A 16014-nucleotide genomic window follows, 5' to 3' on the forward strand; every position below is an offset into this window, starting at 1 on the left:
TCTGATGATCTCATCTTTTATTTTAAAACTTCTGGCTTTCCCGTTCCCTGTCCCCCTTTTCTTGTTTGCCCTTTCCAAATTTTCTACTCGATAAGTCGCCCATGTAGATTGATATTTGTGACAACTCTATAGTAGGCTTTAACCTGTTTATTTATTCTATCTTTGGCATTTTTAGTTCGATTAAATATATTATTACGCATTGAAGCTGATTTTTCGTCTTTCAGTTGGGGTTCTCAATGCAGATACTCAATACTGCATCCTCCACGTATCAAGAAGTCCTTTTGGTTTGATGATTGGCACTGCATAGGAAAACAAGTTTCAGGTCAGAGGGCAGTCCAATCTTACGCAAATGCTTCTCCAACTAAATCTTATGATATATGTTTAATTAACTAAATGAACTGCTAAAATTAAATTTTCAGCACTTAATGGAATTCAGTTCGTTTGATATTGCCAAAGAAAAAGAGAGAAAAAGAAAGAGGGAGAGGGAGAGATTTAACTAAATGTTTCCATCAAAAATGTTCCTAACGATTAAAAGCAACCCCAAAGCTACTTAATCATTCAGTAATTTTTCTGCTTACTCCCTTAGCTACTGTATTTTCCTATATTTGCAGCATGCCCCTAAATTCTTTAAAATTACAAAATATTCCCATTTGCTCAGGAACCAAAGAGGGGGAGGGGAAAGGGCGACCGAACGACAGGGCGTGGTGCCGCTCTGATCTCGGCCACCACCATCATTGTCGAGGTCGCCAGGTCACCAACGACCTCATCTAGGTGGTGATGGAGGGATCGGGACCTCCACTGCCCATCTCAAGGTTCTCGGATCTGCTCCTTCTTTTTCTAAATTATTTTGATTTTTTTAATTTGAAAAGATAATATTAAAAGGACAGCAAAAGTGTAAAAAGGAAAAATTCTGTGGCATTACATAATTGTAGCATAAAATGATTTTAGAGTTTTAGCACTTAATACTTTTTCTCACACCAAACAAAATCTCCTTATTTTATTAAAAATTTATCTCCATAAGAACTTAAAAAGTCAGCACTTAATTTTCAGCACTTCAAAATAAGTCGAAATAAGCACACCATTGGTACTTAATTAAGTATTTAAAAATTAAGCACTTAATTAATTAAAAAGAAAAATGTATAAAAAGATGGGAGGATGATAAGGATGAGAATATATTTGTAAGGGATTAATGATCTCAATAAGTGAGAAATAACTTTTTTTATGAAGTGTTTTTTTCTTTTGATTACTCATGAAGTGATTTTTTTGGTTTAATATGATTGAGTAGTTTAGACCTGCTTCTCTAATCTTTCCTCCTTTCTCCAATTCATTTTTCCTTAGAACTAATTTATGACTAATTTTTTAGCACTTAAAATCAAGAGACGACTAAATTCGTAATTTCCTCCAATCTAACCGAAAACCCTAAGCCCCAAATTCCGTAAATCCTCCAATCGAATCCTAAAATCGTCCAATCGATTACTGTCAAGAGATCAGTATGTTTTTCCGGGAGCAAGTTAGCTGACGGGTCGAAGCCGGTGAGCTTGTTTGGCTTAGTACTGATGGAGGGAGGAGGCTTCGAATGGGAAGGTCAAGGAGGCCCTTCAAAAGGTTGAGGGTGTTGTGAAGGAAGATGCTGAGTATGTGGTTGATTCGGTGAAGGAGCTGGTGAAAGAGTTGATGGATGGAGAATCCGAGCTAGCGACAAAGGAAAGTAAAGATCGGAAGGACGCAAGCTTGAGCAGCAGCTCTGATGAAGAAAAGGAAGAGGCCCCGAGAGAGGATAACACTGAGAATGCTGGCCCTGCTGCAGTTGTAGAGGAGACAGTCGAGGGAAGACTGAGGATTTATGATTTCGCTTGTAAGAAGACTGAGGGAAGGACGAAGCCGACGTCATTTTTCGTTCTTGGGTCTGCAGGTTGCCAAACGACGACGTTTTTGCTTGGGGGTGAGGACGACACGACGTCATTTTTGTTTTTGGGTGTGCAGGAAGCAAAACGACATCATTTCGGTAAGGACATGGCATAAATTTGATGCCGTTTCTACCAACTCAACTTCCACGTCACATTTCCGTTCAACAACTTGACGTCATGACCAAACTGTTAGATGAAATTGAAATTGGGGGATCAAATTCCTATTTTTGAAAATTCAGGAAGTCAAGTGATGACTATTAAATAATTAGAGGACTGAACTATTAGTGGTCTCTAAAATCAAGTTGAAACAAACACTTGGTTAGTCTTTCAGGTGAACATTGTCTACAGTCAGCAGAACTTTGATCTCTACCCATACGTTACTCTATCGAGGTCGAAGAATTGCTGGCATTGCCCGAAAATGAGAGATGACAGGGATATGACATTCTACTCTCCCCCGAGACGGACACTAATATGCTACTCTAGCAAGGTTGTCGGCGGTGCTGTAGGCAGAGTACCGGCAGAGCAGGAGGACGACGACGTTAGCAAGGAGGAAATATCTCTTCGTTGTCGGAGCAGACCAGAGGCAGAGAGAGAGGGAGAGAACCAGAGGATCATATAAATAGAAAAAGGCGTGTAGTTATTGAGCTATCGACTGGTGGTTAAGCTCTGCAGATCCTTGGACTTTGAGTTGGAACGGTAAGGACAGTAAGACCGGGAGATCGAACAAAAGTTCAAGAGAAAATTACTAAGCGGGATTAAATCACGTAGATCGAAGATTTTGTTTCGGATTACTAGCGTTGTTTTTATTGTGGCTGACTGACGATTTAAGCACGCATTTTTAAGCCACATCACTTTTGAACTTTTGGCGAATGGCATAACTAATTAGAAGAACTCAAATGTTGCTCGATTGAGCCTCGACACGAGAAATATACCATAGGTTTCACATAGGGGTGGCAATTCGTGTAGTGTCGTGTTTATACGTGTCGTGTCTAAACGGGTTCGTGTCATCGAAATCATAACCCGTACACGACACGATTATTAAACGGGTTAGGTTTTGGAAAACCATACACGACACGTTTATATCCGTGTCAACCCGTTTAGACACGTTTAAACCCGTTTATCGAAACGTGTCATAATAGGTACACGTATATACGACACGATTATAAACGTTATCAGGACATGTTAAACCAACTTGTTTATCCGATCAACTCAGTTACCCGGATATATTAATACGACATGTTTATCCAATTAACTCGCTTATCCGAACACGTTAACACGACATGTTTACACGTTAACACGACATGTGTTGGATTGGATGAAAGAAAAGAAATGAAATTAGGTTAGGGACTTAGGAAGTTAGGATTACATGAGGATATTTTGGTAAATCCAAATACATAAATGAGTTAATGGGTTACATGATTATAGTAACACGATTAAACATGTTTAAATAAACAGGTTTAATCGTGTATAATCGGGTTATACGTGTTCAACCCGATAAGACACGCTTATTAATCGTGTTTAAACGGGTTTGACCCTTTTAGACCGATTATAAAAAATATCCAACCCAAACCCGTTTAACTCCGTGTCGTATCCGTGTCGTGTTATCGTATCGTGTGAAATATTGCCAGCCCTAGTTTCACATCCTCGACCTGGGATCCCGAAGAGAAACCTGTACAAGTCATTGCCTCAAGTAGTCCAAGTCCAAGTCCACTCCTCTGGTCGTCGAAGTCCAATTCCACTCCTAAGCAGTAGATAAAACATCTTGACTGGTCTTCTTTTGGACACGACCACGACATCGCCCTTTTCTTGTTGGGTTCTAAGTTCTCATCACGCGCATCTTCCTGAAAACAAAACTATTTGAGATTATTATTATTATTATTTTCTTTTTGATGAATATTTGAGATTCAATTGGTTAATCGATCTTCCTCTTCTTTTTCTTTGTTTGTCGTTTATAATGATGATACCCAACTTCATGCCATGTCCCAGTCCAAGCATGTTGTCCTTGTGCGGAAAGTTGTTCTTGTCCGAGCAAACTGGGATAAGGAGAATAATCCTAATGAATTTTCCACATTAATTTGTCAGTATTATGATTCCTGCAAATCTTCATCGATCAAGTTCCCATGAAGGTAGGCTTTGTTGTTGCAATTTTATTCTTGCAACTGAATCGGTAAGCATTCCAGTGCTGTGCTTGGTGCAATGGATAGTAAAGGAGATGGAATGAAATCATTGTACAAAACAATTCCAGACATTTTGCACATGGTGATCACCTTCAACCCTCGGTCGTCCTCTTTTATATGCAGAAATAAGGTCAGTGATGTTGAGTTCCTCGGTAACGATGGTGATCCTACGCGATCATATGACTTTGTATGTAATGGTAAAACTAAATTTTATCACTGGTATAATTAAACTTCTTATACAAGATAACAATATCTTCTTTCTGTGAATGATATTGCTGACTATATTAAATTGAGAAAATATAGTACAATAATTATATTGCTGTATTATTATTTATAAAAAAAAAAAAACTTCCTGTGCAACGCGCGTGTTTTCATTTAGTTAGCAAGATGGTTATCCTCACTGTTGCACTGCACGCAGCCCCAGAGTCGTTTTCAGTTTATGCCAACGCTCTTCTTAATGGCATAGAAGTTTTTAAGATTAGTGGTGGTGATGGCAATCTCAACTTAGCGGGGGACTTGGACCGACGACTCCGGGTAATGACTTGTACAGGTCTCTCTTACATATCTTAGGCCTATTGTAATATTCTCATGCCGGTAATATCAAAACGAGTTATACCATCTTCGTGGTTTAACACTGGTTAATAATTTTTCTGGAATTCTTGGTTTCGATTTCTCCTTACTGTTCCTAGTCCAAATATCTGCAGACCTTTGATAGCTCCAGTAAGCAACCACATGATTGCTATTTATATCATCTGCTATCCTTCTCTCTCTCCAGTCCAGTCTGCTCCGATAATGAAGAAGAGATATTTCCTCCGAGCCAGTCACCCACCACCATCACTCCTCCTCGCCACCATCCTCCTCCTCCTGCTCTGTCGGTGCAGCGCCTACCGCTCCACCAATGAAATCTTCATCAGCTGTGGCTCCGCCGATGACTCCCCTACCCCAGACCGCCTCTGGATTGGTGATGATGACCCGAAGTACTCCCCACTCGACCACCAAAAGTCCCTCACCTTCAAGGCCAACGTCCCGCTTAGCTCCATTTCCCAAGTCCCTTACACTACCGCTCGCCTCTCCCGCTCCGAGTTCTCTTACTCCATCCCTGTAACAGCAGGGCCCAAGTTCATCCGCCTCCACTTCTTTCCCTTCGACTACAACCAGAACTTCCCCCGCTCTGACGCCCTCTTCTCCGTGACTTCCGGCCCTTTCACCCTCCTCTGGAACTTCAGCGCCCCGCTCGTGGCTGATTACCTCCGCAATCCTCTGTTCTCCAAGGAGTTCTGCTTGGTGGTTGAGGACAACCAAAAGCTGAACTTGACCTTCACTCCAAGCACCGAGCAGCCCGATGCATATGCTCTCATCAATGGGATCGAGATCGTCTCCATGCCACCTGATCTTTACTACGGAAATGGCACCGTGGGTGGTCGGCGCGAAGTTGAATTTCTCGGCAATTGGGGCAATCCGTTGACATTGAATTACACAAATGCTCTGGAGACGGTACGTTAAGAACTCATCTTTTATGCAACATATGATTGACCCGGCATGGTTAGAAAAAATAGAGGTTTTCCTCATAACGATTACTTTCACAGTTTTCCGCAATAACTCGATTTTTCCTTCAGAATTGGACGTGAAGTAAGATGCGGAAAACTCGATGGAGTGAACGGAATAGTTGGGCTTTCGATTGATATTAGTTCTCTCCTTGCATAGAAGAGCAACATCAGATACGTTGAGAACGGCCTCATCTTTCTCAAGTATCTTATTTACAAATAAATAATAGCTGGGCTAACGTGGCAAACTTTTTGCTGATATGACACTAAAAAAATTCAAAAAAGAATACACAAAGCACAAAAATTCAGAAAAATTACAGAAAAATCATAAAATATAGAAATAAAATAAAATAAATTAAAATATAATAGCAGAAAACATAAACTGGATAAAATTTTAAAGAGTTTATATTTTTTAATTGCAAAATATTAAATCATGAATTTATCTTTAGCTTTTAACTTTAGATAAGTACTAGAGTATAATTTAATGCAATGCCGTGAACCTGAAAATCTTTTTATTTTTTTTCCTTTATTGTGATAGCTTGCATAATAATCAATATATATATATATATAGTATAATTGAAGCTAATGATAAATTTATTTATGTGTAATAATTATGAACTCTCGATTGATACTAAATAATTTAAATTTTTCAAAAGAATGTACTATTTAATATTTCATATGGAATGAATTATGAAAGCTAATATTTTTTCGCGTTAATCTTAAATTGAATTCTCAATCTTTCTAATTAGAACCATGATCACAATATAATTGGCCTTGACTAATTTAAATATACACACTTTACTTATGTAGGGGTTCGATATTCATTAAAAGCATTATGTAATCAATGTAACTTTGCATTTCACAGAAAAATAATGAAATTTCTCGCGCTACAGTTTTATTATGAAAAAAAGAAGATAAGGATATTTTCAAAATTCAATGTTAAATAAAAAGAGACTACCAAAATTTGTGATAAATTGAAATATAGTTTTTATTAATGGGTTGGTTTTAGGTGATTAAATGCTAAGCAATGTCTTCAATGAGAGTTTTGTGATTGGAGAAAATATACTATGACATAGCTTTATTCTTTGAATGGACCGACTTTTCTTGAACCTAGAATTGGACTTATTGAACTTTCGAGTCGGCGCCTTGTGCCACTACACTAAACTCATTCCTCTCCATTACATTAATTTGGCTTGAAAAGAAAAAAGAAAAACCTTTTTCACGCATTGCCTTTTATTTTTTGGCAAAAAATAAAAAAAATAAAAAGAAAGAAAGAAAAATTATGGGAGCGTCACATAGCACCGTGCGAGAGATTTAGTCTATTTATTTAAGGATTTTCATGTAAAATGCAGTTATCTACATTATATTTTTTGGATTTTTGTATATTCCCAAGACCGGGAGGAAGAGTTTAGCCTATCAATCCTTTGTGAAAGAATCCGCTCTTCTTTGCCTTGATAATTAGAATTATAATAAATAAATCTGAAATATTTAAAATTTTTAAATATATATATATATATATATATTGTTAAACAATCACGAATTTTTAAATTTATTATGTTAAAATATTTTTTAAGTATTTATTTGGAATATTTTCAATTTTTAAATTCTTTTGAGTTCTTGGAGCTTTTAAATTAATGTATTATGTAGTCTGAAACACTCAGTGGGTAACGATCCGAGTTGTTTTTTTGTTTTGTTTTTCCTTCCTTGGATTGACAGGTATACCGCATAAATGTTGGCGGGACTATGATTAACCCCAATGATAACACTGGTATGTTCCGGTCTTGGACGGGTCCGGACGATGACTACTTGACTGAGGACCTTAGCAGTGTCTTGCCAGCCAACTATTCCATCCCCCTTGTCTTTGATCACATTCCTGAATATGCTGCCCCAGAGGATGTTTACAGAACCGCAAGGTCTATGGGAACCAACAGGAGCATCACCACCACATACAATTTAACCTGGTCTTTCCAGGTCGATTCCAACTTCCATTACCTCATCAGGTTACATTTCTGTGAGTTTCAGAGAGAGATAAGCAAATTTGGCGATCGTGTATTCAAGATCTACATAGCTTCCCTGGTAGCTGATTCGAAGGCGGATATTATCAGGTGGACTGGAGGAAGAGGAATTCCTATTTACAAAGATTATGCCGTGTATATGTTTGCTCCTACGAGCAAGAAGATTAACCTCACCGTCTCACTCCACCCAGGCCCAGAGCAGTATTCCGTTTATGCTGATGCGCTTCTCAATGGCGTAGAGGTTTTCAAAATCAGCAGTGACGACGATGGCAATCTGGCTGGGCCTAACCCGGACCCCAAACGGATTCCGGATTCAGTTCAGCCCCATACAGGTTCAGGATCCTCAAAATCCGGTGGCATCAGTAAGAAGGTGATAGCCGCCATCGCAGGCGGGAGCGTTTGTGGTGCTTTGGTGCTCGGTCTTCTGTGCTTCCTTACTTTCCGTGTAGGGAGCAGTAGCAATGTTCCGAGTTATTCTGACAAGGCCTTGCCATGGGGGTCGCAGTTGTACACTACCACCTGCTCATCGACCAAGGTTGTCCACTCATCACTGCCAGAAGATTTATGCCGCCGCTTCTCGCTGGCAGAGATCAAGGCAGCCACAAACGGCTTCGACGAGATCTTCATCATCGGGGTGGGGGGCTTCGGGAACGTGTATAAGGGCTACGTGGATGGCGGATCAACACCAGTGGCAATCAAGCGGCAGAATCATGGTTCCCAACAGGGGGTCCGAGAGTTCACGACCGAGATCGAGATGCTGTCTCAGCTCCGCCACATCCACCTGGTTTCCCTGATCGGATACTGCAACGACGGAGGAGAGATGATACTCGTGTACGACTACATGTCCAGCGGGACCCTCCGGGACCATCTGTACGACACGGAGAACCCTCCCCTCTCTTGGAAGCGACGGCAAGAGATCTGCATCGGAGCAGCATGGGGATTGCAGTATCTCCATATGGGTACGAAAAACATGATCATCCACCGCGACATTAAGACGACCAATATCTTGCTCGATGAGAAATGGGTGGCTAAGGTCTCCGACTTCGGTCTCTCTAAAATGAAGACCTCCGACACGTCCAAGGCCCACATCACCACCGTCGTGAAGGGTACTTTCGGGTATATGGACCCAGAGTACTTCAGATTCCAACAGCTTACCGAGAAGTCAGACGTGTACTCATTTGGCGTTGTGCTACTCGAGGTGCTGTGTGGTCGGCCGCCGGTCAATGCAAGTCTCGAGTTTGAACAGATCAGCCTTGCAGGTTGGGCGCAGAGCTGCTACCAGAAGGGGACCCTCGACCAAATCATTGATCCCACTGTAAAAGCCGAGATCACACCAGCCTGTTTAGGGAAGTTTGCTGAGACTGCGATGAGCTGCCTGCACAAGGAGGGGATGCAACGACCATCAATGAACGATGTTGTCCGGAGCCTCAATCTTGCCCTGCAGCTGCAGGAGGGTGCAGTACGGCAGGAGATAACATCACTAGCGCCAACATCAATGACGGATGGAAGGCTGCAGGACGAGGAGGACACCGAGTCATTAACCGACACAGAAAGCGATGATGAGGTCCTGGAATTATAGCTAACTAGTCGGGGTCACATTGCCGATGAGATCAAGTTCGTGCTCTTCATTATTCTGTAACATAAAGTGACATGAACTAGTGATTGTGATTTTTCTCAGTAATGTATAATTTGAGTTTCTTGCAAGGCAAATAAGCGAAACTTTTGGAAATATAAGCCCGGGCAAACGGTATTTATACACTGGAAGTCCTCCGTGCCGAACTAAAAGCTGTCCAAAAAATGCTCGTGGCGCCGTACATCGAGACTCGGGGGGATAGAAATATGGAGTGGAATTTTGCTCTGGAGAAAGTCCAGCCCTGCCGAATCCCAGAGGAACCAGAGCTTCATAAGGCCGAACCGGGCATGCTTCTTTGACCGGTCAACGGCCGGTTTGCACCAGCTTGTTAGAGGGTTGACCTTGGCAAACGAAACGACGTCGCCTCGTAAATTTCGAGGGAGGCGGAGGGGCATGCATTGTATCCGTTTCGGTTACTCGGTCCTGCCACCAAAAATCTCTCGTCTCTCTTCTCTCTCTCTCTCTCATCGGAATCTCAGAGCAGCATTGGACGCTGAGCTCTCGCAGGTAAAGGGGGTCCCTCTCTACGGATTGGAATTCTCCGTCTTTCGGGTTCTTGGGGTTTCATTCTGTCATTTCTATGGAATGAGAAGTGCTCTCTTTGAATTTGTGTATCGCGAGGATACATACAGAATGTATGTTCCGCTAGGGGAAAAGGCATTCAGCTTACCTTAGCATCAAGTCGGTTCTTTTGCGCTTCTCGGTGCTGAGAGTCCAGCTGGGTGCGTGGCTTCTTGCTTCAAAATCTTCACTTTGCGTTGTTCGTATCTGACTTTTGTCGAACATCTTGCATTCGTGTCGCTTCCTGGCCCCGTTGGAAGGTTCTTCTTTTCGTTTAATTGAGCTGAGTTTCCTCTGGTCTTTATCGTGATTGTCAAGGTGTGGTTTTGAGTAATAAGTAATGACCCAAGAAAGGATTGTAGGTGGATGTTTCGAAGTACTTAACTCGGGAAGCAATGGAACAGTTGTATAGTTGCAGGTATTAACAATGTCTCTCACTGTTTATATAGAGAAAAGTTTTCAAAGTATGATTTTTGGAGGTTTATGGTGCATTAGTGTCAAACCAAAGCACATCTTTGTTCGGAATATGGGAAGCGAATCAAAGAGTGCTGCAAAAATATTGTTTAGTTGACATTTATGCACTAAAGTTAGCTCTTATCTAATTTTGTACTTGTTTGACATATATATTCTATATATTTATGTGTAGATGGAGCTCATTTCCTTTGTTTCTTTACTCTAATTGTTCTTCGGACTTGGAAAAACTTGCTCCATCACATATGCTACTTCTGCGTAAATGTGAATTTGCTGATAATGCAATCTCAGAGTAAGGACGTGCGCAGCTGATGATTTGTTTTCAATCTTGTCCAATAGAGAAAAATAGAATTTGAGTGTGGATGAAGAGGAGTCACATACTCGGTGAATTGTTAAAGCCTCTCGATTTGCTTGCCTCAGGTCAGTCTTGAGTGGCTTCTCAGAAATGTTGTTACTCTGGAGTTTTTTGAGTAAGATGTTGCAGGGTCTTGGTTGTAACACCATAGAGGACTTCTGCAAGGCCACTGCATAAATAAATATATTTTAGCTCTCATCACAATTTGGTTTAGAGTTATGTCTTTGTAATGATGATTGGTTGATGGATGAACGTGCACTATGATTTCAAGAATATGAATTTTCAACTGGGAAGTGGTAGATTCTGTTTGAAATTCTAATTCTGATGATTTATCTTTTATCTTCGAACTTCTGGCTGTCTTGTTCCCATTCCCCCATTTCTTGTTTGTCCTCTCTAGATTTGCTACTCGATATATGGATTGATTTTTGTGACTACTGTGTAGTGGGGCTTTAACCTGTGTATGCCTTTGGGATTTTTAATTCGATTAAATATATTTTTAGATATTGAAGCTGATCCTTCAACTTTTGATTGGGGTTCTCGATTCAGGTTCTGTGTGAATATGCTCAGAGAGGCTTTTAGACCTGTTGAAACCCACTTTATTAGAGCAAGCACCAAGGATAGAGATCTGAAAGGTTCCAACAGCAATATTGCATTTTCTATGACCAAGAATGAGTCCCAAGATAATCTCAATGATGGAGATTCAGTACTGCATCCTCCACATGTCAGATTCCAAAAATTTGGTGTGGGAGTATCCAGAAGTCCTTTCAGTGTGAGATTGGTACTTCACAGGAAATCAAGTTTCAGGAATAGGACTAAGAAGAGACCTGATGCAGTACTTGGAGGTGGTTCATCCCATGAATTGCTTGAGGGGGGAAGGCAGTCAAATCTTACGCAAATGGATCTCCTATTAAATCTTAGTCTTTCAGGTGAACATTGTCTGTTAAGAAATGATCATGAGTTATATCAAGAACATCTCAAGCCAGGATATAGGCTCTACGATCAGCAGAACTTTGATCTACCCATATGTTACTCTAGCAAGGTAGAAGAAATGATGGCATTGCCAGAAAGTATGAGACAAGCTTGTGACTTATTTTATTCTCCCCCCAGAAGGACAATGATAGGTCGCAGGAAAAAACTTCTCATTCTTGACATAAATGGGCTTCTTGCTGATATAGTTTCTCCACCTCCAAAGGAGTGCAAGGCAGATATCAAAATTGCTAGGCGGGCAGGTGGGAAATCATATTAAATTTCGTTCTAGGGTAGGATTTTATCTGCCTCTGGTACCAAATGACTCAATACTTGACCATATGGCTTCTTTCAGTTTTCAAGAGACCATTCTGCACAGACTTCATGAAATTTTGTTTTGAGAGATTTGATGTGGGCATTTGGTCATCAAGGACCAGGTAATGATTGAAGTTTTCGAGTGGTTTCAGCATGCAGTTCTCCAGTGATTGTTCTTAAGTTGTTGCCTTTATATCCTCAGGAAGAACGTTGAGAAAGTGGTCGATTATCTCATGGGGGATATGAAGCGTAACCTACTCTTTTGTTGGGTAGGCAATCATCTTAAGTTTTACGTGTATTGTGTGTATATTTCTTTACTTGTGTATTTTGCTTCAATAATATTTCATCCACATATTCTTTCTCATGTTTAGTGCATGCCTATGTGAAATACTAAATTCCATATTTCAACATGAGATTTTTTATTCCGTCTAACCTGTGCGTTTTTATCTAAGTCGGAAGGGTATACATGAACGGTCCCATCAAGCTAACTCAAACCTGATCTAATATCTTGTTATTGTATTATTGGGGAATGGTACTGCAGGATCTCTCTCATTGCACCCCCACGAGGTTCAATACACTTGAGAACAGGCACAAGGCTCTGGTTTTTAAAGAAGTGAGAAGAATTTGGGAGAAGTATGATCCTAATCTTCCATGGGAAAGGGGCTACTACAATGAATCTAACACATTATTATTGGATGATTCTCCTTACAAAGCTTTGCTTAACCCTGTAAGTTCATTGGCCTTTTTAAGATTCGTTTCTTCTGATTAATCTTTTACTATCCCCCATAACTTAGTTATTGTTTGCAGCCGCACACTGCCATCTTCCCCCGGTCATTCAGTTTTCAGAATAAGAGCGACACTTCGTTAGGTAATAGAAAGTTTCTTTAGACAACGTTTTCTCTGTCAACTTTTCGGTTCATAAGAGGCTCTTGGCCTGTGTCTTGGTGGATGCGGTGCATCTTAAATACATCTGCACCAGAAATTGGACTGTTCTACAATAATTGACTCATATTGCAATCATAATGGACAATAGAATAGGAAGAAAATAGTGGACTGCTGTTCACAGCAGGCAAATTTATGATATACTACATTAAACAATCATTTAGATTCCTGGATTTAATGTTGCTGTAGTGTTGTTTCCACGCGGAGCTGTGCAATCGTTTCATAAGATTGATACAAGGTTCTGATCATCCAGCTTTTGAATGAGTGGATTAGTCCTTTCAATCACGTGCCTTTCTTTCAACAAATTCAGCATCAGACCTTTACTTGCCATATGTTGCCAGGTCATGGAGGCGATCTTCAAGTTTACCTGGAAGAGTTAGCAGCTGCAACTGATGTACAGAAGTACGTAGCGCAACACCCATTTGGTCAAAGAGCAATCACAGAGGGAAGCTCATCCTGGGGCTTCTACCTGAGGGTCCTCAAATCAGTAACTCGCCGATATAACACTTGCCTGTACCATCAGCCTTGCCTGAGATGTTGAAACTTGATCGGGTCATCGTCAGGCTCAACTAACTGAATCGTGATAGGCATCTTTATGTTTTCTTTTTCTGCCTGATTGCATCAATTCTCTTCAACTCAGAGAATTAAGTCACGGTAAGACGCCGATTGGAGGTCAAATCATTGAAGAAACAGATGTGTTTTCGGGAGTGGCTTCGGGTTATTTCAAGGAGAGAGCAGGTCTTCATTGACCAGGGCGCAACACATTGAAGGGTCAGTAGAAACTATACTTGTCATATACTTCCGAAACAATGAATCTGAACGGTCCCATTTTGTATAGGACATGGAATGGTGATCATACAAAAACATTTTTTTAATCCATACTTTGATAAGTCAGCGTTAATTTTTGAAATCAATTTTAACCTTACCGGGACATCATTAGGTCCAGTTTTTCAATCTGAAAACCGACATGATGGCGCCATGATGATTAGCTTTGATTTCATTTTCATTTCTTGATTCTTGATTTATGTATTATGTAGTACGGCTTCTGCATTCAGAAGGCAGTAAACACGAACATAACACATCATGATATAATATAACCGTATGTCGTCATGATTGATTGAATGCACACTTGCTCTGATATAGATTTAACTCATAGTGCCTATCTAGTGCTACTGGTACAATTATAAGTTCTTATTCAAGGGAATCAATCGCCGCCTATGTACGTCTATATTACTGTAAGTTCTTTTTTTTTCCCCCTGGAAAAATTTTAATATAACATTGCTCTACTTATCGAGCGCGTACTATATACGGGTGCAAGCTGTTACTACATATGGAACAAGTGAGCCATTTTTCTGACATTTCACTCCAACCTATATGAATAGGCCTCACGACTTTTGATTGGCTGGGCGTGCGGTTACTCCGACCTAAAGTATAGGTCGATATATGAACAGGCAATATGTTATGATACAACACTATTTTGAGAATAGATTATGATCTGTAAGTCAAAATCTATAAGAAGATGGTGTCGCTTCTAGTGAGTTTCAAACTCCTGTATTGCCGGTGAAGTCCTCCACCGACTATTTTTGGCAGTAAGCAACGTTGATGCGAATGTCCATTTGATCAGAGAAAATGGAAAACCATTTCTTTGATCCCTTCCCTATTTGGTTCCCCAGTCAAAGTCAGTCAACGCCTTAAGAGTCTACGCAAACGCAAGTGGAGAATAGAGAACTGTTTCTACTTTTCCGCGCATCCGGAAGTCCTCTCCGATTCTCTTACAAGGACCGACCAACTCTCCAATCTTCGCATCGCAACAGATGGATAAGACCAAAAACCTATTCGCAGGCATCGTGCTCGGGTTGCTGCTTCTCATTACCGCCGCACCAGGTCCGGTGTCTGCTCAGAGCTGCGGATGGCGCTACTGCAGCACAGAAGGGGACTGCTTTGGCAGCGGATGCCAGTCCAGCCCCTGCTATGCCTACCCAATGACACCGGCCCCCAGTGGCATGTCACGTCTTCAGTCCTCGATGCAGCGAGCAATTATCCACAGTTTGGCACAGTAGGGTCAGCCGACGATTCGAGGCGCGAGATTGCCGCCTTCTTTGCTCACGTTACTCATAATACAGGACGTAAGTTCTTTTTTTTCCCCCACTTTTTTGCTCGCGTCTATTTTAGCTGATCATTTTCTTCTGTTTGGATTCTTTTTAAGTTGGGCAAGCTCCTCCATGCAGACTTCTGCAACATCGAAGAGACAGACGGGGCGTTGAGGGACTACTGCGATGACTCCAACACGCAGTATCCTTGTAACCCGAACAAGCGCTATTATGGCCGAGGTCCGATCCAGATATCGTGGAACTTCAACTACGGCCCTGCTGGACAAAGCGTCGGGTTTGATGGGCTGAACTCCCATGAGACTGTGGCCCAGGATCCGGTCATATCTTTCAGGACCGCCTTCTGGTTTTGGATGAAGAACATCCACTCGATGATAACTTCAGGTCAGGGGTTCGGGTCAACAATCCGAGCCATCAGCGTCGGAGAGTGCGGAGGCGGAGACACCACTGCCGGGCAGGCCCGAGTCCAATATTACACTGATTATTGCTGTCAGTTCGGGGTCTCTCTGGGCAATAACCTCACTTGCTAGTTACTCGACGAACTTTGCTTTGCCATGCTCCTCGAGTAACAATTACACTCAAGGCCAAAAAATTTAGATAAAGGGGTTATGGGTATGCAATACTATCTTATCATTCACTCATTCATGAGTCTAATGAAGACGTCTCTCAGATCAACCTTTTGTATCTTTTTTTTTTTTCCGATCAATCAACATGCTCTTTATTAATACTTTCAGTCTTCCAAATATAACAGAAAGGTACAAACAGGCCTCAACAAGAAAAGGCTTATAGCCTAATCAAACCAAGCTCGCAAGCCTGAAAAAACTACAGTCAAACAGCCCCAATCATCTAACAGCCGATGGGTACAAAGAGAAACATGAGCAGACATCAGAAGCAGCTGAAGACAGTTAAAGAGAGACCCCAATAATCTAACAACTGCCTCTGCTGATCATTTCGAACTTTTTGATGCAGACCTTTGACTCCCATTAACCTGCACTTCACATCTTGCTTGATACACCCCAC

The 16014-nt window shown here is 41.2% G+C and overlaps 3 protein-coding genes across 10 annotated transcripts; all 3 read left to right on the plus strand.

Moving 5' to 3' along the window:
- Nucleotides 1-4502: 4502 nt before the first annotated feature.
- LOC116205845 (receptor-like protein kinase FERONIA) lies at nt 4503-9374 on the plus strand. 2 transcript variants are annotated; one of them, XM_031538523.1, is made up of 3 exons: nt 4503-4618; nt 4860-5578; nt 7345-9374. In XM_031538523.1, the coding sequence occupies exons 2-3, from the start codon at nt 4877-4879 to the stop codon at nt 9220-9222; spliced, it is 2580 nt and encodes an 859-aa protein (XP_031394383.1). In that variant the 5' UTR covers nt 4503-4618; nt 4860-4876; the 3' UTR covers nt 9223-9374. The 2 variants fall into 2 exon arrangements, with proteins under 2 accessions (XP_031394383.1, XP_031394381.1); XM_031538521.1 differs by lacking the exon at nt 4503-4618 and having other exon boundaries at nt 4774-5578.
- A 116-nt stretch (nt 9375-9490) lies between these two features.
- On the plus strand, nt 9491-13787 carry LOC116205846. 7 transcript variants are annotated; one of them, XM_031538526.1, is made up of 9 exons: nt 9667-9783; nt 9909-9998; nt 10200-10255; nt 11210-11892; nt 11985-12066; nt 12147-12213; nt 12486-12671; nt 12752-12812; nt 13228-13787. In XM_031538526.1, the coding sequence occupies exons 3-9, from the start codon at nt 10233-10235 to the stop codon at nt 13425-13427; spliced, it is 1302 nt and encodes a 433-aa protein (XP_031394386.1). In that variant the 5' UTR covers nt 9667-9783; nt 9909-9998; nt 10200-10232; the 3' UTR covers nt 13428-13787. The 7 variants fall into 7 exon arrangements, with proteins under 7 accessions (XP_031394384.1, XP_031394386.1, XP_031394385.1 ...); XM_031538528.1 differs by adding an exon at nt 10648-10728 and having other exon boundaries at nt 9738-10097; XM_031538524.1 differs by lacking the exon at nt 9909-9998 and having other exon boundaries at nt 9491-9783.
- A 370-nt stretch (nt 13788-14157) lies between these two features.
- Nucleotides 14158-15719, plus strand: LOC116205849 (endochitinase EP3-like). Its single transcript, XM_031538534.1, has 2 exons — nt 14158-15012; nt 15115-15719. Exons 1-2 carry the CDS (start codon nt 14796-14798, stop codon nt 15522-15524), a joined length of 627 nt encoding a protein of 208 aa, XP_031394394.1. The 5' UTR covers nt 14158-14795; the 3' UTR covers nt 15525-15719.
- The last annotated feature ends 295 nt before the right edge of the window (nt 15720-16014 follow it).

Source organism: Punica granatum, chromosome 4 (assembly GCF_007655135.1).
Source record: "Punica granatum isolate Tunisia-2019 chromosome 4, ASM765513v2, whole genome shotgun sequence".
NCBI classification, from domain to species: domain Eukaryota; kingdom Viridiplantae; phylum Streptophyta; class Magnoliopsida; order Myrtales; family Lythraceae; genus Punica; species Punica granatum.